The following is a 19,990-nucleotide window of genomic DNA, read 5'->3' as shown; positions in this document are numbered from 1 at the left end:
AAGATCGCACGCCTAATAACAATCTGATCCCATACAAAAAAAAGTCGTAACGAAAACATCTTTAGAATAATCAACTTATATAAAATAAAGCAATATTCAATAATCCATTAGAATAGTAAACAGTATAATAAAATATCAGCAAATAATTATTAAACAGTTTACATTTAGCCATTTACAATAAAGAATTCCTAAACCGTAATCAATAAAAATAACAGCAAGTCACAATGAATAAAATACCAAAAAAACATACAAAACCATGTAAAAGGGTCAAGTTGAGAAACAAGGATGCACAATTTATATATTTTTAAAAATTGAATATCCCTGAACTCCTCTCCTCTCTTCCCAGCTGCTTCTGCTGTTTTCAAAGTCATGGTCTGGGAAGAAGGGCTCCTAGAGGGTGGGGCAAGGCGGGTGGAAAAAGCCATTGCCTGAGGGCCAGCACAAAGCCTCTCTCCCCTCACAGTTCTTCATCTGGAAACATCGGGGGAGAAAAGTAGTTCCTTGGACCAGGTATGGGGAACCCGCAGCCCTCCAATGTTGCCGAACCTCAACTCCTCACGCCTGGCCAAGGATGATGGAAGTTGTCATTCAACAATATCTGGAGGGTCAAAGATTCCCTCGCACATCTTCAACTGGTGTCATGTACCAGACATCTCGCCTGCAATTACAGTGGCACCTTCTTGGTATCTCTTGAAAGGGCATCTTTTAAAAGCCTTAGATACATTTAACTTGTACTGGCTGATAATGGGTTTTAGATGAGGCCAGAGAGATGGAGGGATGAAAGTATTAGGATAGCACCTGAAGTGTGAAGGCGAAGCATACCACATAGTCAGAGGTGCAATGGGCCCCTTGTATCAAAGGTTTTAGAAACACTGCCTTAGTCTGATCCAGCCAAGGTTGTGCTATGTTCAACCCCTCCTTTCTTTTAAACATCCATGTTTTATGGTTCTTTCCTAAATGTCACAAAGGCAGATGCTGCCATCTGAAACACACGAGCTATAAATCTGATGTCAAAGAGCCATTTCAAACCCATTTCATCTTTAGATGAAATGCTTAAGTATCTACCACAGAAAACTGAAAGAGGTTCCCCACACACACACTCTTTTCCCCACTCTCTTTTTTACTATTGTCGCAGTAAATAAGCAAGTGTGGATTGAAATGACATCGACCATATGCTTTGAAATGAAGAAAAAAATCACAAAGCTCATTACAGCTTGATGAACTCCAAAGAAGGTCAACCACCTTCTGTATGTGTTTGAGCACCATTTTGTATCACGAAAGCAGAGGGTGGGGGAGAGATGCACCCCAATTTGTTAAGGGCTACCCACAGCCAGATGCAGGTTTCTAGAGAAAGGAAGTTAATTTGTAGCCTTCCAGATGTTGTTGGAGGCGGTGGTACATCTGACATAGGAATGCTACAGTCATCTATAAGGATCTGACTAGCTATAAAATGGCCCTCGAGAGAATGCAAGACTACAACTCCCAGCATCCCTGTCCGCTGCTCAGAGGGCTCATGGGAGTTGGAGTCCAACAACATTCAGAGGGCTACAGGTTCCCCACCTCTGAGCTAATAAGTTGTTGGGGAAATACAGGCTTTTTAAAAAAAAAAAATCATAATTAGAATGGTGGTAGATGAAAACCTGAGCGTGAAAGGGTTTGACCAAGAAGTCATCTCTGCAAAGTTATTTCCCCTCATTTCCCCAAATCTAAACAAGAGCAAATAAAACTTAAAATGGCTGCAGTCTTGTATATGTAACATCTTATTCACATATTAACAGTGCCATCGTACACATGTCTATTTGGGAAAATCGTCCTGTTGAGTTCAGTCGGGCTTATTTCCAGGAGTTTGTGCACAGGGCTGCAGCCTAAGCTGCTTTAGGAACCTCCTAGAGCAGAAAAGCAGGCTAGAGATGAGGTATAAGCAATTACCATTTTCCTTTATTCCCAACAGAGTTCATTTACAATATGGTGGAAAGGAAGGGTGGTGGTTCTTGTACAGCTTTCCAAGTAGCATAAACATACCCAAAAAATGTCACACTGGAAACAAATTATTCTAAAAGATCATTTAATTATAGGAGAGAAGAGGAACAATCCACCCTGATCCCAAAGAATAGGGTGATTTCTGTGCCACCCATGCTTCCCATCTGACCTACGGTTCTTAAATATCATTAATACGCAAAGTGTTCCAGCAAAGAGTTGTCACAATCAAAAACATCACCCGTTCTGAGCATGAGGAGAACTTACCAAGGAGACAGCTTTTCCCTGACACTTTGCAAGAGACACTTCAGAGCTGTCCTCCAGCAAAACCTTTCATTTTACCTTCTCTCGGCATCCATTTGATACGTTCAATGACAGTTTTAGTCTCAGCCACATGTGCCTGCTTCAGAATTACTTCAAGCGAGCCAGCACAAACTCGCTGAACAGTTCTGCCAGGCCCGCAGCCTTGAATTCATTTTGCAGCTCACCCAGCGTTGAGTACTCTTTGACTTCAAATGCCTGAAACCTATGTTGTACAAGAAAGACTTCATGAATATGCCTGCTTCCGTGTCAGAATGTAATTATCAATTCAAAGCTGCTTTTCTAGCCGAAACAGTGCTAAATTATACCTTCTGTGTGCTGCCTGGGCTTTTGTTTCTGAAAGAACGCTAATCATTTTCTCTTTACACTTCTTTCCGCTCGAATCCACATCCACCTTGCTGGTTTTCTGAAGAAGAAGATATTCCTAAATCACACACACACACAAAAAAACAACCCACACAACATCAGAACATGAAACGTCAACTGTAAGAGCCTGTTGATTAAACTTTATTGCTGAAAAATAAAAAGGGGAAGGAGGCCCGTCCTTAGCATTGCCCTGGTCAAAATCTCAAGGTTCTTAAGACTAAAAGTGAAAGACCAGGTGAAGCCTGAAGTTGCAAGACCAGTGTTACACTTGTGTTTCCTTGTAAAGCATGGAAAATATACACCCATGATGGGATACATGAGGGAACGCTGGTGACATGCTTCAGTTGTGTTGGCCAATTATTATTATTATTATTATTATTATTATTATTATTATTATTACTACTACTACTTGATGCACCAAGTCTTCCAGTGTTCTTAACTAGAGCTACCCACAAACTTCTTAAAACCATCAGGGATGTAATTAGCGCTACTTTGGATAACAACCCATTGTTGCTATTATTTTAGTTTGCTGTTTTAATGTTTCACATTCTGCACTTACGATCTTCATGACTTACAAACCAACCTGTGACCATTTGGTAAATGGTGGTATAAAGGTAAAGGTAGAGGGACCCCTGACCATTAGGTCCACTTGTGACCGACTCTGGGGTTGCGGCGCTCATCTCGCTTTACTGGCCGAGGGAGCCGGTGTACAGCTTCCGGGTCATGTGGCCAGCATGACTAAGCCGCTTCTGGCGAACCAGAGCAGCGCACGGAAACGCCGTTTTACCTTCCCACCAGAGCGGTACCTATTTATCTACTTGCACTTTGACATGCTTTCAAACTGCTAGGTTGGCAGGAGCAGGGACCGAGCAACGGGAGCTCACCCCGTCGTGGGGATTTGAACTGCCAACCTTCTGATCTGCAAGTCCTAGGCTCTGTGGTTTAACCCACAGCGCCACCCATGTCCCTAAATTGTGGTATAGAAATCCCTAAATGAATAAGACATATAGGAAGTTGCATTCTGAAAGAGCAAACATTTATGAGTAGTCTACAGGGTCATTCGACCTTCCTACCTCTATGGTTATGTTACATGTACTTATCCCCTTTTTTAAAAAAAAATCCTAGTTATGTCTAGGTTTGCAGTCAGCTTATCCTGATCCAAATTATGTAATCTATTTTAGAAAACAGGCTTCCACCACAATTCTGCTACACTGACTATGAAGAAACTTGTTGCAGGAAGACAGAAAACCATATTCTCCCTAGTGCAGCCATAATCACATGCATTAGTCTCTAAGGGATGTGGAAGTGCAATGGTCACTATTTACCAGAAGTCTGTTTGGCTAGCATTTGGTTGCATCTGTTCCTAAAATAGGAATAGGCCACAGCAGGCCTCAGACTCCCACCAGCTTCCTGTCTGAAAACCAGCTTTTTTCCTCCCAAGCAAAGATCCTGTGCAAAATGCCAAAGAAGTTCGGAACAAAGTTTTCCCAACATGGACTTCAGCAGATTTCTTCCATGTGTGAGCAAAATGCAGGCAAATGCCAGCCGAGATACAGCTCTTGGCTAACCCAGTGTTGCTGTTTCCTCTGGAGAAATGAGGATTAAAAGATCCCTTTGCCCGGGGGGGGGGATCAGTGCGTGGGGCTAATATTGCTGGCTCTTCTTCAATTCAGAAATAAGCTCCCTGTTGAAGTTAGCGGCTGACCAGACCCTCTTAACCCAATGCTAAATCTTGTTATAAATCAGGATTCCCCAAACTTGGGTTTCCAGATGGTTGTGGACTACAATTCCCATTATCCCTGACGACTGGTCCTGCTAGCTATGGATGATGGGAGATGTAATCCAGAAACAGCGGAAGACACATGTTCGGGAAACCCTGCTCTAAATACAAAGGGCGGCGGACGGGACACAGAGCTTAAACTTTAAAAAGACATTGCTGTTAATAAAACAGCCAGTTTCACAAAACGCCTAACAAACATACAAAAAAAACCACCTGAATGTATTTGAACTGGCATAGTTCTCTGAGCTATCAGCAACCGAACCAGCAAATCAGAGCAATGTCTGCACCTTAATGCTCCTTCTGTCTCCTTGAAGAAGAATCAGAATCATCTTGCCCATGAACATCAGTCTTCCAGTCAGCTTTAGATCTGCACACCACTTTTCTACTGTTTTGACATATTTTCCCTTTGCTCTCATATGATCTAAACGCAGAAGGGCAATCCAGACACCATCCTCCTCAGGTCCGTCTGTTGATAGAGTACTTTCCCCGCTGCAGACTGAAGTTTCAGCTTGCTCGACAGCATGCTTAAGATTATGCTGTATCCAGAGAATCAGCTCGTGTACCATGGGCTGTGAAAAATGCCTCTTTGCTTCCTCGAGTAATCTCCCTTTCACGGCCGCACACTGCATCCTTGTAAGCTGCTCAGAGCTAACAGAGATATTCGGCAGGCTTGATGGGTAACCAATCGGCAAATGAAACAACAGCTTCAACAATATATCTGCGCCCAAAGGTCCTTTTGCGCTGGTCTGAATCCTAAACGAGATTCCTTCCGTCTCTGAAAAAGCATCCAAAAGCAATGATCAACTGAGAGTCAACTAACATATTTGCAACAGATGTTTTATGGTTTGTTTTTAGCCTCAGAAAAAAGCTTTACTTACTCCTGGGGGGGGGCCTGAATGATCTATTAATATTTCATATAACTATAAAATGTCTGGTGTGAGATTATTTTTGTACTGCGGAGGGATAAAGGTAAAGGGACCCCTGACCATTGAGTCCACTCGTGACCGACTCTGGGGTTGCAGCACTCATCTCGCTTTATTGGCCAAGGCAGCCGGTGTACAGCAGCGCATGGAAACAGCGTTTACCTTCCCGCCAGAGTGGTACCTATGTATCTACTTGCGCTTTGATATGCTTTTGAACTGCTAGGTTTGCAGAAGCAGGGACCGAACAACGGGAGCTCACCCCGTCGTGGGGATTCAAACCGCTGACCTTCTGATCTGCAAGTCCTAGGCTCTGTGGTTTAACCCACAGCGCCACAGCACCACCAAGTACAAAATCCACACATCAAATGTGAAGTGTACCATGCAGCGCAGAGGTGGATAACCTGCTTCTGCCTGAGGGTCACATTCATTTGTGGGCAGCTTTGTACAGCTAAAGTAGATGTGGTCAGATACCACTCAAATAATCGCAGTTCATTAACATAAAATCCCAGTTCATGAACACAGTCCAACCAGGAAATATCACCAGCGGAAATATCAGGGCCAGTTAGCGGTGCAGCCTGAGAGAGAAGGATTTGGGTAGAAGCCTGAGGGCCAGGTAAAATGGCCTGGGGGGCCACATTTAGATCCTGGGCCTGAGGTTTACCACCCTTGATGCAGTGGCTAAGATACTAAGATTGTAATGCAGTATCTACTTACCTGGGAGTAATCCATATTAAATCAATAGGATTTACTTCCTTCCATTTACATTTACATTTACATTTACATTTACATTTACATTCATTTACATTACATTTACATTTGCATTACATTTACATCCATTTACATTCGTTTCCATTACTTATTTTATTTATTAGACTGACAATACCACCCTTCATCATAAGATCTTAGGGTTCACAGGATAAAAATACAAGGTAAAGGCACAAATAGATAGTTAAAACAAAAACAACAAAACAAGTATAAGATTACACACTGAGCTGTTTTTGAGAAACTAAGATATTGCATCCACCATGAATTTGTTGGGTGGTGTAACCTGGGAGAGCAGGGTTCAAACCCCCCACTTGGCTATGAAGTTCACTGAGTGACCTTGGGCCAATCACTGTCTCTAACATGGGGAAGAGAAAACCATGAGTATCGCCTTCAGCTCCTTGCAGGAAAAGATGATATATACATTTAACAAATAAAACAAATATTTCTTAGCATGGTTTCCCAACCTGAAATATGATGAAGGTACAAGTTATAAATTATGTACTGTAAATAAAACATTAAGTGAAGCATTTTGGACAATCAAAAACCAATATATAAATGTATTGTGGCACGTTGTTATGTGAATTACGAACTGGATAGGCTGCTTCACAAAAGAGGCGAAGGAAAATCAGTAATCAGGCCAAGCCTATCATTTTCAAGTCACACTGGAGAGTGCTCAAAACAACTTTAAGAAAGGAAAGGGGAAAAAGAGTGTCTAAATGATATTACGCTTACTAAGGTTCCTGATTTCTGCCTTTGGTACTTCTCTGTCCTTTGTGCTTAACAGGGAAGTCACACAGCCAATTGTTACAATAAGCATTTTAGTTTAGGGATTAAAGAAGAGATTAATGCTTTAACACACCTGTAAGAATTTAATCCAGGACCTGAATTCATAGCAATAGATCTTGAATGGAAAGCAATGTGGAAGGGCCTGCTTAAGTGTTAGTGAAATTCAATATAAGTCTTGGGAATACAAATATGGATTCCATCTAATCAAGAACTATTAGTTAAGATAAACCAGGACTCTTTGAGGGTTAACTAGCAAGACTTTGATTCTTTTTTCTCATGCGAGGAAAGTCATGTTGCTTAAGTGTCAAACTATTTACAGCAAACAGACCCTCAGACACAGATGGGGCAGGACGATTTTTCAAGAGAAAACAGTGCAAAGAAAGAAGGATTAATATCCCCAACTTCCTATGTTGGGGGTATTAATCCCCCTATATCTAGATCACAGTTGCCTGAAGCTGCTTTCTACAAAACAAAAAAAGAATGGTAAGAGGGCAATTTGAAGTGCATGCTTAACATTAACTTGCAGTTTGAGCAAAAAATGATGGCTTTACAATAACGTTTAATTTTTGCTTTAAACGTTGTCAAATGCTGCACAATTCTTGTTAATGCTTCAGAAAGGGGGAAAGTTCACAAGTCTTTGGCAAGATAAAACCCAGTCCCACAGAAGAAGGAAAAACTTACAGCTAGTGTTCAGACATTACAGGAAGACAGATTTTCAGGAGACAACGAAAAATCTATTAAGATGACTCTCACTTAGAAGATTGTAAGGTTTGGTTTGATGGAGAATTATCTGATATTATATTTATATAAGAGCCAGTTTCCAGCCATTGAAACAGAACCAAGGGTAGGCAAATGGCAAACACTGGCTGACTGTTTATGAGCTGTGGATTTGGGACAGGAGTGAAATAAAACGTATCCCCTAACTAGTCGCCTGCTTCAAGAGGGTAAGGTGTTTTCCCCCTTTGGGGGTGTCCCCAATTTTCTCCCTCAGAAGCCAGTCGTTTGGTGTGGGGGTTTGGAATTGAATTTTTGCCTTTGCAAAAGCAGAGCCAACACCTGCCAACCGGCCTGGATGCTGGCGAACATAAAGAAAGATAAAGTTTCTAATATCCAGAGAGAGAGTGTGTGAGAGACAGAGACAGAGACCACTTGGGGGTCATCAAATGAAACTGACTAACTGCCAAGAGGTTCAAGCCAGAACAAATTTCTTCACAAACACCCATAATCAGCTTGTGGAACTGGCTACTATCAAATGTGAATGGCTTTAAGCCTAGCCCCACGAATTTGTCTTTCAACGGCTATTAGAAGATTGTGAGGGGTTTTTTTTTTAAAAAAAGAAGGTAATGATAATGATGGTGTAAACTATTTTGCATTGGTGGTTTTCATTATATTGTGCATCACTCTGGTTTCCCAACTGGGAAGTAGACCAGCATATTTTTTAAAAAATAAAATAAAATAAATGAATAATACTGTTGAGAGACAGGGTACCCCTAATTGAATACCAGTTGCTATGGGTACAAATATACTACAAGGAAGCACTGTTGACTTCATGACTTACTTGTGGACCTTTCTGAACCATCTGACTGGACTAGATGGACTCTGGATATGGTCTAGTACAGTTCTTCTTAGAGAATCATAGAATCATAGAGTTGGAAGGGACCGCGAGGGTCATCTAGTCCAACCCCCTGCAACGCAAGAATATTTTGCCCAACGGGGGGCTCGAACCCCATGACTCTGAGATTCAGAGTCTCATGCTCTACTGACTGAGCTATCCCAGCTAAGTTATGTCTTTAGAGTTCACAGTACCCTTTACAGGAGACCCCTGAAATTTATGAACCTTTGCTTTACACGTACCACACTTGTCATAACAACAGGCATTTTGGCAGTACAGAATAAAGTCAGAGAGATCCCAGACCACAAGATCCCAGACTATCCACTGAAACCCTAGTTATGCACAAAACTTGCTTGAAAATACGTAACTTCCAAGCCAACAGAAACGACCAACCTGCAAGTGGTACCATAATTTTTTCTTCTATCTTAAGTGTATATGGTACTGTATGACTAAAACTGTGAGCCAGGAAGCTCCCATTTGAAATCTTCCCTCAGCCATAGCCACTAAACTGGCAATGCTGCCATTACAGCCCTATTTTCTAGAGAGCTGCTGAAAGAATTACTGCAACACGAAAGGCTTTGAACACTTGGAACGTGCTATAAAAATGCTGAGTTTCATTATTGTCATCAGACTAATCGCCTGAATCAAAGGCAATGGGAAAAAGGAGTAGAACGGCACGTGGTTTTTTTGTACTGTGCTGTTTTCCAACAGCAATGCAGCCAGCGTGAAACAATAGCGGCACTTTTGCTAAATTAAGAGTGGACAAGGATCTCATCTGCTTCTACTAAAACCGAAAAAAGTTAGGGTGTAAGATGAAAGGTGCTCTTTTTTCAGATCTTCACTACATCGTTTCTTTGATGTGTTCCAACCACTTCACCCCATTCCTTCAAAAAGTTGCTAAAATGTCAACTTGATTCATTCTGAAGGGGTTGGGAGAGACAGATCTGAAAGACGCAGCGAAGCAGTCCCAAGTTTCAGATGAGTTCTTTTGAAGTGGCTTGTCTCTTCCCTACCTCCCAAGATCTACCTCGGCTTCATGGGATGGGCAATGGAGCTATGTCTGATTCCTTCCTCCCGCCCCTTCCTCACGGCTGACACGGCTTCGCAAGCTTCAGTGCCCTCTGCCAAACAACAGACGAAGACGGTTTAGTGAGTGACATGAGCTGAAATGGTTCAGACAACCCTGAGCACTATGAACAGCATGCCGAGAAATGGAGTCTCCTTCTCAGTAGAGTGCGCTGCCCTAAGAGGAAGACAGTGCTCCTGTCTTCCATGGGCACTCTCAATGAAACAAGAGGGACACAGAGGCCCTGACTGACAGGCAAATACAGAAAAGCCAACCACAGAGCAGCATCAGGAAGGGGAAACAGCTTGGAGAGACTTTTGTTTTGTTTTTTTTTTAATAATTTTTATTAACTGACCAATCACATCAAATTAAATCACATCACATAAATTCCAAATTACAAAGCCAAATTTTTAAATTTTGTTGGGGGAACCCATACTTCAAGATCCAAAGGGGGATTCAAATCATCTTCTTATTACTGCGTTAGTGTCCAAATCAGTCCCAATCAGTCCAGACAAAGTTCATAATTCTATCCAGTCTTATCTTGGTGTTTCCACATCATATCTTGTTCATAAAATTTCTCTTTTTCTTTTACGATCTCTTCTGTTAGTCTCCTTAAGCCGATAAGCAAATATAATAATCCTGTGTGAATTTCCCGTTCTTCCAATCTAAGTCCAGATGGTTTCCATATATCTCCTTCGTAGATAACATCACTCTTTCCATCATAAATCAGGCATTTTTTTCGCTCTTAAATCCCACAGAGGAGTTTATCCACGATATGTAAACAGCACTATTTCTCTCTTTCTCCTCCCAGACCCAAGAGCTCCAACAATGCCTCCCAAGATGGCGACGGCATTTTTAACTGCGTCATTCCAAAACTCTTAACTTTCCAGCTTCGTCTTGAAACATTGCTTTGGTTCGAAAGTTTATCTCCACACAGCCTTAAATCACAGCGTAAGTCCTTAAAGTTCTGACTTATTAGGGGAGGGGATTCTTGTTAAGTCACGTAAAAAGGAATGGAAGGTTTTTCCCCCCTCCCCCCTCAGTCATTTGCAATACCGTATCTTGTCGTATCTTCTCATATTTTATTCTTGCCTTGTTATCAGTGATCTCTTCTGTCAGCAGTCTTTACTCCCCCTTTTTCCTTGAAGTATGTGCAATTTATCTCGTCCAAATTGTTTCTTTTGAAGATTCTTGCAAACTAGAGGCGCGGATCAGAGACGGCGTCAAGGAGTGCCGGAATCCCACAGGAGGGCTTTGTGCCTAGTGCCCCCACCCCCACAAATTCGGGGGTGGTATAGGGCACAGCAGGCAAGGGCCGTCCCCCCCATAATCCTGGGGGGGTTAAGGAGGCTAATTACCCCCATCATAGCCTCCAAATTACCTCGTGTGGGTCGGAGAGATGTTATTGTCAGCCATCTTCCGATGCGCCACCTAGTGGCCCCCCTAGCTTGGAGAGACTTTTGTTGTTGTTGTTTAGTTGTGTCCAATTCATCGTAAGCCTATGGACCAGAGCACGCCAGGTACTCCTGTCTTCCACCGCCTCCCGCAGTTTGGTCAAACTCATGCTGGTAGATTCGAGAACACTGTCCAACCATCTCGTCCTCTGTCATCCCTTTCTCCTTGTGCCCTCCATCTTTCCCAGCACCAGGGTCTTTTCCAGGGAGTCTTCTCTTCTCATGAGGTGACCAAAGTATTGGAGCCTCAGCTTCAGGATCTGCCCTTCGAGTGAGCACTCAGGGCTGATTTCCTTAAGAATGGATCGGTTTGATCTTGGAGAGACTACCATTGTCTAAATCATGAGGCCTCAAGGTCTCATGATCTGGACTGCTGTCAAGAGATTTCCCAACCCTGGCCTACAGCATATCAAACTGCAACCCTAGTCTCCCGTTTCACTTGCTGACGCCATTTTCCCACCCCATGCAGCCACTGGGAGATGTCAGCGCCTCACCCCACAGCCGCACAGAGTGCTGCGGACATCATGTGCGGAGGAAGAAACTTAAACACATTGCAGAGTTCCCAAAAAATAGACCAGAGGCAATTGTACTTCACCCAGCAGAGCTTTACCGCTACTGAAGGCAAATGAGCATAATGGTCACAAATCCAATAAATTCAGGGTAGGCACAGTCCATAAGCAATCTAGTTGCAGCACACTTAACTTAAGCTTACTTATAGCTTATAATAAGACTGAACCTTAACACTATAGCATACAGAACAGAATACCACACCAGAACAAAGTGACAGAAAGAGAAAGTGTGAAACCTAGGCTCCTCCTGGCCTGACTATTATAGTCAGCATGACCTTGATAGAAAGGATAACAGAACCAGTTTAAACCAGCTGTACTCAGCTTCCCAGAAGGAATAACCCAAACATCCGAAACCTTCTGCCTGTTTCTTTCACATAGAAAGAAACCTTCCAGAACACTCTTGAACTAAGTAGAATAGGAAAGATCTCCACACATCAGATCAATACTTTCTGTACTAAGAAATGCAAACTGACAGGGCATCCCCCATTTGAACAGACCAGTTTCAAGTAGGCTGGGGGAAGGCATGGCGGCAGCAGCGGACCTGACTGACCCAGGTTCCAGGTAAGGTCCACCTATTTCTTATATAAAGAGGCCACGCCTGAGCCATCCATGTGGGTTTGGCACTGGATCCTTCACCCTGAGCATCAGATTTGGTCCTGCCCAAAGGTGAGTGGGTGGGTCCATGTGGAATACTCCCTGAAGAACAGAATTGTAGAGTTGCTGTATTGGAAGCCAGGGAGGGATACAGTAGTTTTTCCTGCAGAAAAATTGGGCCAGTTGGGAGGTTTTTGCCAGCAATCATCATAACTTGATGGTGGATAAGGCGTTGGGCTGGGTTCTTAGCCTTTTGGGTACCCCGCTAAAGGGGTCCACGAGGGGGTGTCTCTGTCCGGGAGCCCACACAGGGGCTTATAGGCTACAGCATCCTTCCAATATGACACTCCTGGTAGGACTGATTCAATGTATGCCAAAATCCAGGGTCGACCCGGCCAATTAATCCATTAGGAGGAGATGACTTTGTTTTTGTTTTTTCTCTTTGTTCTTTCTTCTTCTTTTTTTGTTTCATTTTCTTTCTAGGTATATAAAATTTGTATATAATTTTCGTACACATGTTAGAAATTATATTATAGTAAGTCCTGTAATGTAATATGGCATCGTTTACTGATGTAATATAAGAATGTTAACAAATAAGTAAAATGCAAATTTAAAAAAAAGGAATGAGATACATACCCAATGCCTTCGCCAAAGCCTACTTACACCTGCAATCAATAAAGTGGAGGCCTATTTTAACCCAAAACCAATGTCCTTTATCTTATTATCATCCTTGTCCTCCCTCGTGCGCCCCAGCCTGCAATGCAAAACCAGCCGGCCACCTTTGTGCCTCGAGTTTGCTTTGGGGTTATTTTTCTTGCACATTTCAAAATAATACTGACATATCAGGCTGAACATGATAACAGCCCTGACTCAGAAGGGCCGCTGGCAGCTGAAGTTGGCGGATTACAATAAGTCTCCCTACCTACCTGTAATAGCACCTTCTATTTGCCTGACTCTTTCACAAGAGGTGCTATCTGAAATAGAGAGCAGTAAATTACCATTCTGTTGACATTTATTGTGCTAATAAGTTGGAAACCCAGCACATTCTCACTCATTTCCCCCAGCTGCATGCTTATCATCAGTAAATTTAGTGCTGGCATACTTCAAATTGTTTTCTGTGTTTGGTGTCAGCTAGAAAGGGCTCCCTCTCTACCCCTCCTTTTTTTCCTTTTTGCCGGCTTTCTGTGTCACCCACTCATTGTGCATTTCTGAGCGTTACCTGCAGAAATCCAAATTTTGATGAACAAATATATGTTTTATGGCAAGATAGCTGAGCAAACCATAGAGGAGGACGAGAGAGTGGATTAACAAGTAAATTATGTCGGTCTATCGGCAACACTAATCTTTGAGGCCAGACAAGAAAAAGTAAAGCAGACCTTAGTTAATTAGCTGATTTAAATTCATTCACACATCATTTTCAATAAAACGCCTGGTGCATGTTGAGCGGGTCGCTCCTAAGCTTCAGAAAACTCAGACCGAGTGGAGGGAGAACACGCCATACCCACCAAACCTCAAGAAATCTCTACTCTGACCCATTCACGTCCCTTGATTTTAACACAACCATCTCCAATAACGGGCATAATTTGTTTTCAGTTGATTAGCATTTCCAAACTGCTGAATATATTTGAAACATCTAGGCAGTGTGCAAAATACAAAATGGAGATAAAAGCAACAATCGAGCAATAGCAGGGTCCAATCTTAAGCGTCAGAGAAAACCTAGATAGAAAGATATGCCTGTTAGCAAACAATTATTAGATGCTCGTGCAGCACTCACTATAGAAAGTCACTAGCAGAGGGACTCAGGAGCGATGGTGGTTTCACCAGTGATATACTGCTGAGTGAAGCCGACATCGCGGTCCGCTCCTCATACCGGTCCTGGGAGATATATTGATATATCGCCCAGGCCTAGTGCCTTGGTGATCAGGCGTATGGGATTTTTTCCAACCCTAAACATGGGTAAGCAACATTACAGCCGATTTGTATTTTAACAGTAAGCATTTTCATAAATTATTCAATCTAATTTGGATGCTACAAAGACACTCCTGGGATCCACAGCAGCAAAACTAGTTTTGTTTTGCAAAACTGATACATATCTCATACTGGAACATTTTGCAGGACTAGGAGGCACAAAAGATCTCCAGCTTGATGCTGGAAATAAAATGTCTTGCCTGCATTCCCAAAGCATATTATCGTCTAATTTTTATAATCCTCTTTTGACAGTTATTTATTGTGTTTTAAAAATATATATTCTTACCAGACCAAAGATAGGGTTTGACACCTGATTAACAAAACCTTCGCTGATTAATGCGTTAATAAATCAAATGTGCATTTGTTTGCAGCCTATGACAATCGGTTTGAGAAAGACAGCAAGCTTCTCCTGTTCATTGAGCAGAGATGGCTACACTGTGACCCAGATCACTTGTCAAAATGGCTGACAATGAGAGATAAGGAGATAAGGAGAGATAAGGATCTAGCCCACCAGACAAAGGCAGCTCCCCATCCCCTCTTTAAACCTGGAGAACTTACTCTTGGAAAACAGAACAAAAATCTCCAGTTTCTTCTATTCCCTTTAGCAAGTCAAGCAAATTCTGGCTACTGTCATTCATTTACTCATCACAATTTGTTATATATATACGATATATATAAAAAATTGTGACAGAAAATTGACACCCATTAGACTCTCTGCTATGTCAAAAGTTAGAAACAGTAAAGATGTGTAACTTTTTTATATCAAAAATCTGACAAGGGGGGGGGAGAAGCTAAGCTGGATATGCTACCATTAATTATAAGAGAGTCTGGGATTAATTATTTAGGGTAACTTTTAGGTATGCATGTAATGCAGAAGCAAGGAAAAATAAACTGTCACAATGGGCCACATTCAGATGGTGATATAGTGGCTTATTAAGTCAAAATATGAACAAGTTCTTTAGAGGGCATGTGCAACCACTTCTTGGTGTAAGTAAACAAACCAGGAAGTCTCTAGTTAACCATAGTTTCTCAAACTGGATGTAATGGGAAACTATGGTTAATCAGGAGATTCCTGGCTTAACCACAGTTTGAGTGAAGGGAGGGGTGAAAGTGTTCTGTGTGGATTGATCCAATGGCCGTTTGAGGCATGATCATCCAATCTGGCTAAGTATCTCAGAGCAGTGGTTTTCAAATTTTCGATCTCCGGGGATCCCTTTCTTCACATGCGCTTTTCTCCCAAGGAACACTCTGTCTGTTGCAGAGGTTTCTAAGGTCAGTTCATGCAAAGCACAGACCAGCATAGAATGCACCCACCACACTATGGCTGCACACTGGAGACAGAGGTGGCAAAGATGGGCCAGCTCTTTTTTAAAGGAAAAGTCTGCCTACCATTACTGATCTCATTCAAAAATGCCTCGTAGGTTTCAGAAGAACTCAACGTCCCCCGGAAGGCTGTTTGAAAAGCTACAATGCTGTGGGGGGCGGGCGGGGGATGCTGAGTTTTAGCAGAGAAATTGCCACACATTTGTAGCACACCGCAGTGGGGGAAACAGCTGATCTGTTTTTGGAACATACTCAGATGCATATTTAATGTGCATTTGTGATGTTTAGCAGTCCGACAGTAAACTCATGCAAAGCAGCCTTGGGGTCTTCGGAGGCGACTGGCAGCAGTGGAGAACGTTTGGTTCAGCTTGCCAGCAGGTGTTGACAGAAAAGCAGGGGTACAAGGGCAATGCTTACAAGAGAGATGGGAACAGAATGGGAACACTTTGCATGTTTACAGACATTTGAGCTGGGAGGAGAAAAATAAAATAAATAAAACTTACATCATTTTATTTTTTTCCCCCCGTGCTAAGATTCAAAAAACGCCTGAGAGAAAACATATCCAGTAGGAAATTGGGATTTCCTTCCCCCGCTTGACATAAAAGGAAGAAAGTATCAGTTGATGGAGAGCGGGGAAAAGATGGCAGAGAGGGAAGGGACTCTCAAATATCATCAACAGAGCTGTGTATCCACCATACATATAAAGCACATTCCCCGCCTCCTGGCCAAAAAACCAACAACAATCCTGGGAGTTGTAGTTTAAAGGTGCTGGGAACTACAGCTCCCAGGATTTTGGGGGGAGGTGTTTTAAATGTATGGTGTGTACACAGCTCAAGTTAGTTAGCTGCTCAGCGCTATTTTTTAATGGGCTCACTCAGAAAGCGATTGATCTTTCCTGAACACCTGATTGATCCCGGACAATCGCCCTTTTGTACAAGAAAGTACAGATAAAGGAATGCAAGAGAAGTCTCACGGGTATTTTATTTTGGATGTGGGCATCAGCTTACATCTCACTGCACACATCTAAGCCAAAATATATCGCCATCAAGCCACTCTCTGTCAATAAAACACACAGGAAGGCAACATCCGCTTGGCTCTGAAAACTGGAGTTCTGGGATCATGAATGTTGCCTATGTGAGCAGTCAGACGACTTGCTGCTCCTCTGCAGCTGCTGTCTGTTATTTAAAGGGGTGTCTCTGGGAAGGAATAGGAACTTATATGGGGGGAGAGAAAGGCAAGGGAATGTCTCAGCACGTTGCTTAAAATGTTTTTAGAAACACTGCATAACTTGAAGAAAAAGGGCAGCGCCTGCACACACATAACACACACAACAAACAACAAACTTAGTTTTTGAGCCTCTGTTTCGCACTGCATCTTGTTTGTGGGCCTATTCAGGAAAGTGGCAGTGAATCAGGAAAAAAAAGTTCTTCTAATAAAAATATTTTTTATTTATACCCCGCCCTTCCCAGCCAAGGCCGGGCTCAGGGCAGCTAACAAGCAATAATAAAAACAAGTTGAATGAATACAACTTAAAAACAAGATTAAAATACAACATTAAAATGTTGAAACATTAAAATGCAGCCTCATCACAGGAGGAGAAAGGAAAAAGAAGGGGGGGAATCAAATTGGCTCCAAGCCAAAGGGCAGAAGGAACTCTGTCTTACAGGCCCTGCGGAAAGAAATCAGATCCTGCAGGGCCCTGGTCTCATGAGGCAGAGCGTTCCACCAGGCCGGAGCCAGTGTTGAAAAGGCCCTGGCTCTGGTTGAAGCCAATCTAACTTCCTTAGGGCCCGGGACCACTAGGGTGTTGTTATTTATGGACCTTAAGGTCCTCCGTGGGGCATACCGGGACAGGCGGTCCCGTAGGTACGAGGGTCCTAGGCCGTGAATGTCTCAGGTGCCCTAGCTGAAATCAAACCACTGATTTTATTCTTTCTTTAAAAAAAGAACCGTAAGCAAGCAGGAACAAGAGTTACCTAGTGTATCTACCCCTGGATTTATTTATTTTTTGCACTGGTGCTTATTTATGCTATTAAAAACCACCATGCACTCAAGAACTTAGGCCCCGTAATGCAGTAGCTTGACTTATCGAATTTGGACCTGGGAGATTAGGGCTCAAACCCAAACTCAGCCATGAAACTCACAGGATGACCATGGGCCAGAAAGTCTCAAGCTAGTCTGCGTCTCCCGCTTGTTGGAACATAGGAAGCTACAATATACTAAGTGCCACCAATGGATCCATTAAGCTTGGTACTGTCTACACTGTCAGGCAGCTGCTCTCCAGGGCTTCCGACAGGGTTTTCTCTGAATTATGCTCACACCCTTCTCAAATGCAACCCGTTCCCCCTTTATCCATGGCTGCGTACAAAACAGCAGGAAAAATCAGCAACCAAGCTCTGCACATGCTTAAGGATACAGTGGTACCTCGGGTTACATATGCTTCAGTTTACATACGCTTCAGGTTACAGACTCTGCTAACCCAGCAATAGTGCTTCAGGTTAAGCACTTTGCTTCAGGATGAGAACAGAAATCGTGCTCTGGCGGTGCGGCAGCAGCAGGAGGCCCCATTAGCTAAAGTGGTGCTTCAGGTTAAGAACAGTTTCAGGTTAAGAACGGACCTCCGGAACGAATTAAGTACGTAACCAGAGGTACCGGTGTTATGTACTGAGTTGAATAGGATCCAAACTGCAGCAGTCTGATTGGTCCTAGAACAATAGGATTCAGAATGCAGCAGTCTGATTGGTCCTAGAACAATGCAGCAGTATGATTGGTTGGCAGGAACCACCCAATCATGCTCCATATAAAAGTGAATCCACAACCTGATTGGCTTACAGTAGAATTCCGGAATTAGCCAATCATGTGCAGCCCATTGTGTAAATAATGTATATAAAGCAGATACTTTGAGGGGACTTTCATTCATTCCTCCTCACCACTATGAGCTGAATAAAGAGCATGAAATCACTTTGCGACTCTGAGTATATTTCAACCACTGTACTCTTAAAGGGAAAGAGTAGGGATAAAAACTGATGCAGCAGCCACCACGGGCACCTGGACAACAGATTAAGCATTCCTATTATTATCTTTTTAAAACTGTGCAACGATTTCAAAGGGGAGGGGAAACTAGGGGGTTAGTGAAAGGGGGAAGTTCATCTTCGCTAACGAGAATCAAAAGTAATTCTGATTTTGATGGGCTGATAAAGCTGCATTCATCTACCGCTTGCTGCTTTTGTGGCCTTCATAGCTTCTTCTCTGCCCTCCAGGAGCCGCCCAGAATTTCCCCCTCCTCATTTTTATGGGAACCCCTGTTTTTCAAACGGGTCTTTTTCCCTCCCCGTGTTGTTGTTGTTGAAAGCAGGTGTGCTAAAAGCTGCTCCCATCTGTCGTGATTAGGAGGTTCTCAGCAAAAACTCCCGGTTATGGGTCACTAAGCCAGCGGTACTAGGATTGAGAAACAGTCACCTGACACCTCCAGCACTTCGCATTCATTTTCCCCGCAGTAAATCGCGGCAATCGCAGAGAGCTCCTCTAAAGCCAGGTCCGACATGGCAGAGAGACGCGCCGCCCCTTCCGCCCGGATTGAAAACGGGGACGGGCTTGAAAAGGAGTCCCGTGTCCACAAGGGGGCGCTCCGCCTCCTTCGCTCATTAAGGCAAAGGCAAAGGATGCGGCTTCTGCCGCTGACAGCTGATTCCTGGTTACCTCTGATTGTCTCAATAACTAAGGTTGTGTACTTTGTGATGAAAAGAAGCCCGTTCCTTCGGGACAAAGCACTGTAAATTTAACAATATGAACAGCCAGAGGCTCTGCATTCCTAAAGTGTGAAGTTTGATTGCTTTTAGAATTACTATTTTTAACAAAGGATCTTTAAACAAAACTTGTGCATAGGAAACAACATAAACTGAAAGTGCGCAAATTGGAAAATTATGGTTATATGGTACTTTGTCATTCTTCTCAGGTATCTGAAACCTTCCTGGCCCGCTGTCGGCACTGAATTCTGTTGAATAGGCAATCTTTAATTCACAGATAAGTAATCTTGAACAATTCCAAGAAATGCTAAAAGTAGTTCAGTCCTAAACACGGCATAGTGGTTAGAGCACTGCACGTAAAACAGGGTGAGACCCGAGTCCGAATCCTGCCCCCACCTCCATCACAGAGTTCAAATGGTGTGGTGTTTGGGCCCAGTCATCTTGTATCGGCCTAAGCTACCTCACAAGGTTGTTGTGAAAAGAGCTGTTTGAGCTCCTTTGACAAAAGGCTGGATAAAAAGAGAAATAAAAGGTGGCAACTATAAAAAAAAGCAATCCATGGCAAAAATAGACAGGGCAACCCAACCCATGTAGTAACATCATGTGAGGTGGCTCAAAACAATTACCTACAAAAGAAAAAGCCTTATATGGAACGTATCTCGAAAGTCTCCACCAAAAGCCTCTGTCAGCTAAATAGAGACAAGGCTTCCTGTGAAGTTATTCATAGCAAGGAGAGTTCA

General features: G+C 42.9%; 1 protein-coding gene across 4 annotated transcripts; it reads right to left on the bottom strand.

Moving 5' to 3' along the window:
- Positions 1-2,048: 2,048 nt before the first annotated feature.
- Positions 2,049-19,226, bottom strand: RWDD3 (RWD domain containing 3). Of its 4 annotated transcripts, none has more exons than XM_083620752.1 (4): positions 18,964-19,226; positions 4,732-5,219; positions 2,607-2,704; positions 2,049-2,503 (listed from the first exon to the last, which is right to left on the bottom strand). In XM_083620752.1, exons 1-4 carry the CDS (start codon positions 19,046-19,048, stop codon positions 2,389-2,391), a joined length of 786 nt encoding a protein of 261 aa, XP_083476878.1. In that variant the 5' UTR covers positions 19,049-19,226; the 3' UTR covers positions 2,049-2,388. The 4 variants fall into 4 exon arrangements, with proteins under 4 accessions (XP_083476878.1, XP_083476877.1, XP_083476880.1 ...); XM_083620751.1 differs by having other exon boundaries at positions 2,607-2,722; positions 18,964-19,213; XM_083620754.1 differs by lacking the exon at positions 18,964-19,226 and adding an exon at positions 18,719-18,945.
- Positions 19,227-19,990: the final 764 nt, after the last annotated feature.

This window comes from Podarcis filfolensis (assembly GCF_964270895.1).
Source record: "Podarcis filfolensis genome assembly, chromosome: 6".
In the NCBI taxonomy this organism is placed as follows: Eukaryota; Metazoa; Chordata; class Lepidosauria; order Squamata; family Lacertidae; genus Podarcis; species Podarcis filfolensis.
Note: the sequence above shows the minus strand (reverse complement) of the source record. Positions and strands in the feature narration are given on the sequence as shown.

Bases quoted from the DNA above. Each gene is read 5' to 3' on its own strand.
- RWDD3 (XM_083620751.1), bottom strand. From the start codon at position 19,048: ATGTCGGACCTGGCTTTAGAGGAGCTCTCTGCGATTGCCGCGATTTAC. The intron at 5,220-18,963 runs GTGACTGTTTCT...ATGCTTTTTCAG, and splicing joins CGAAGTGCTGGAGGTGTCAG to AGACGGAAGGAATCTCGTTT. The intron at 2,723-4,731 runs GTGCAGACATTG...TGTGTGATTTAG, and splicing joins GAGACAGAAGGAGCATTAAG to GAATATCTTCTTCTTCAGAA.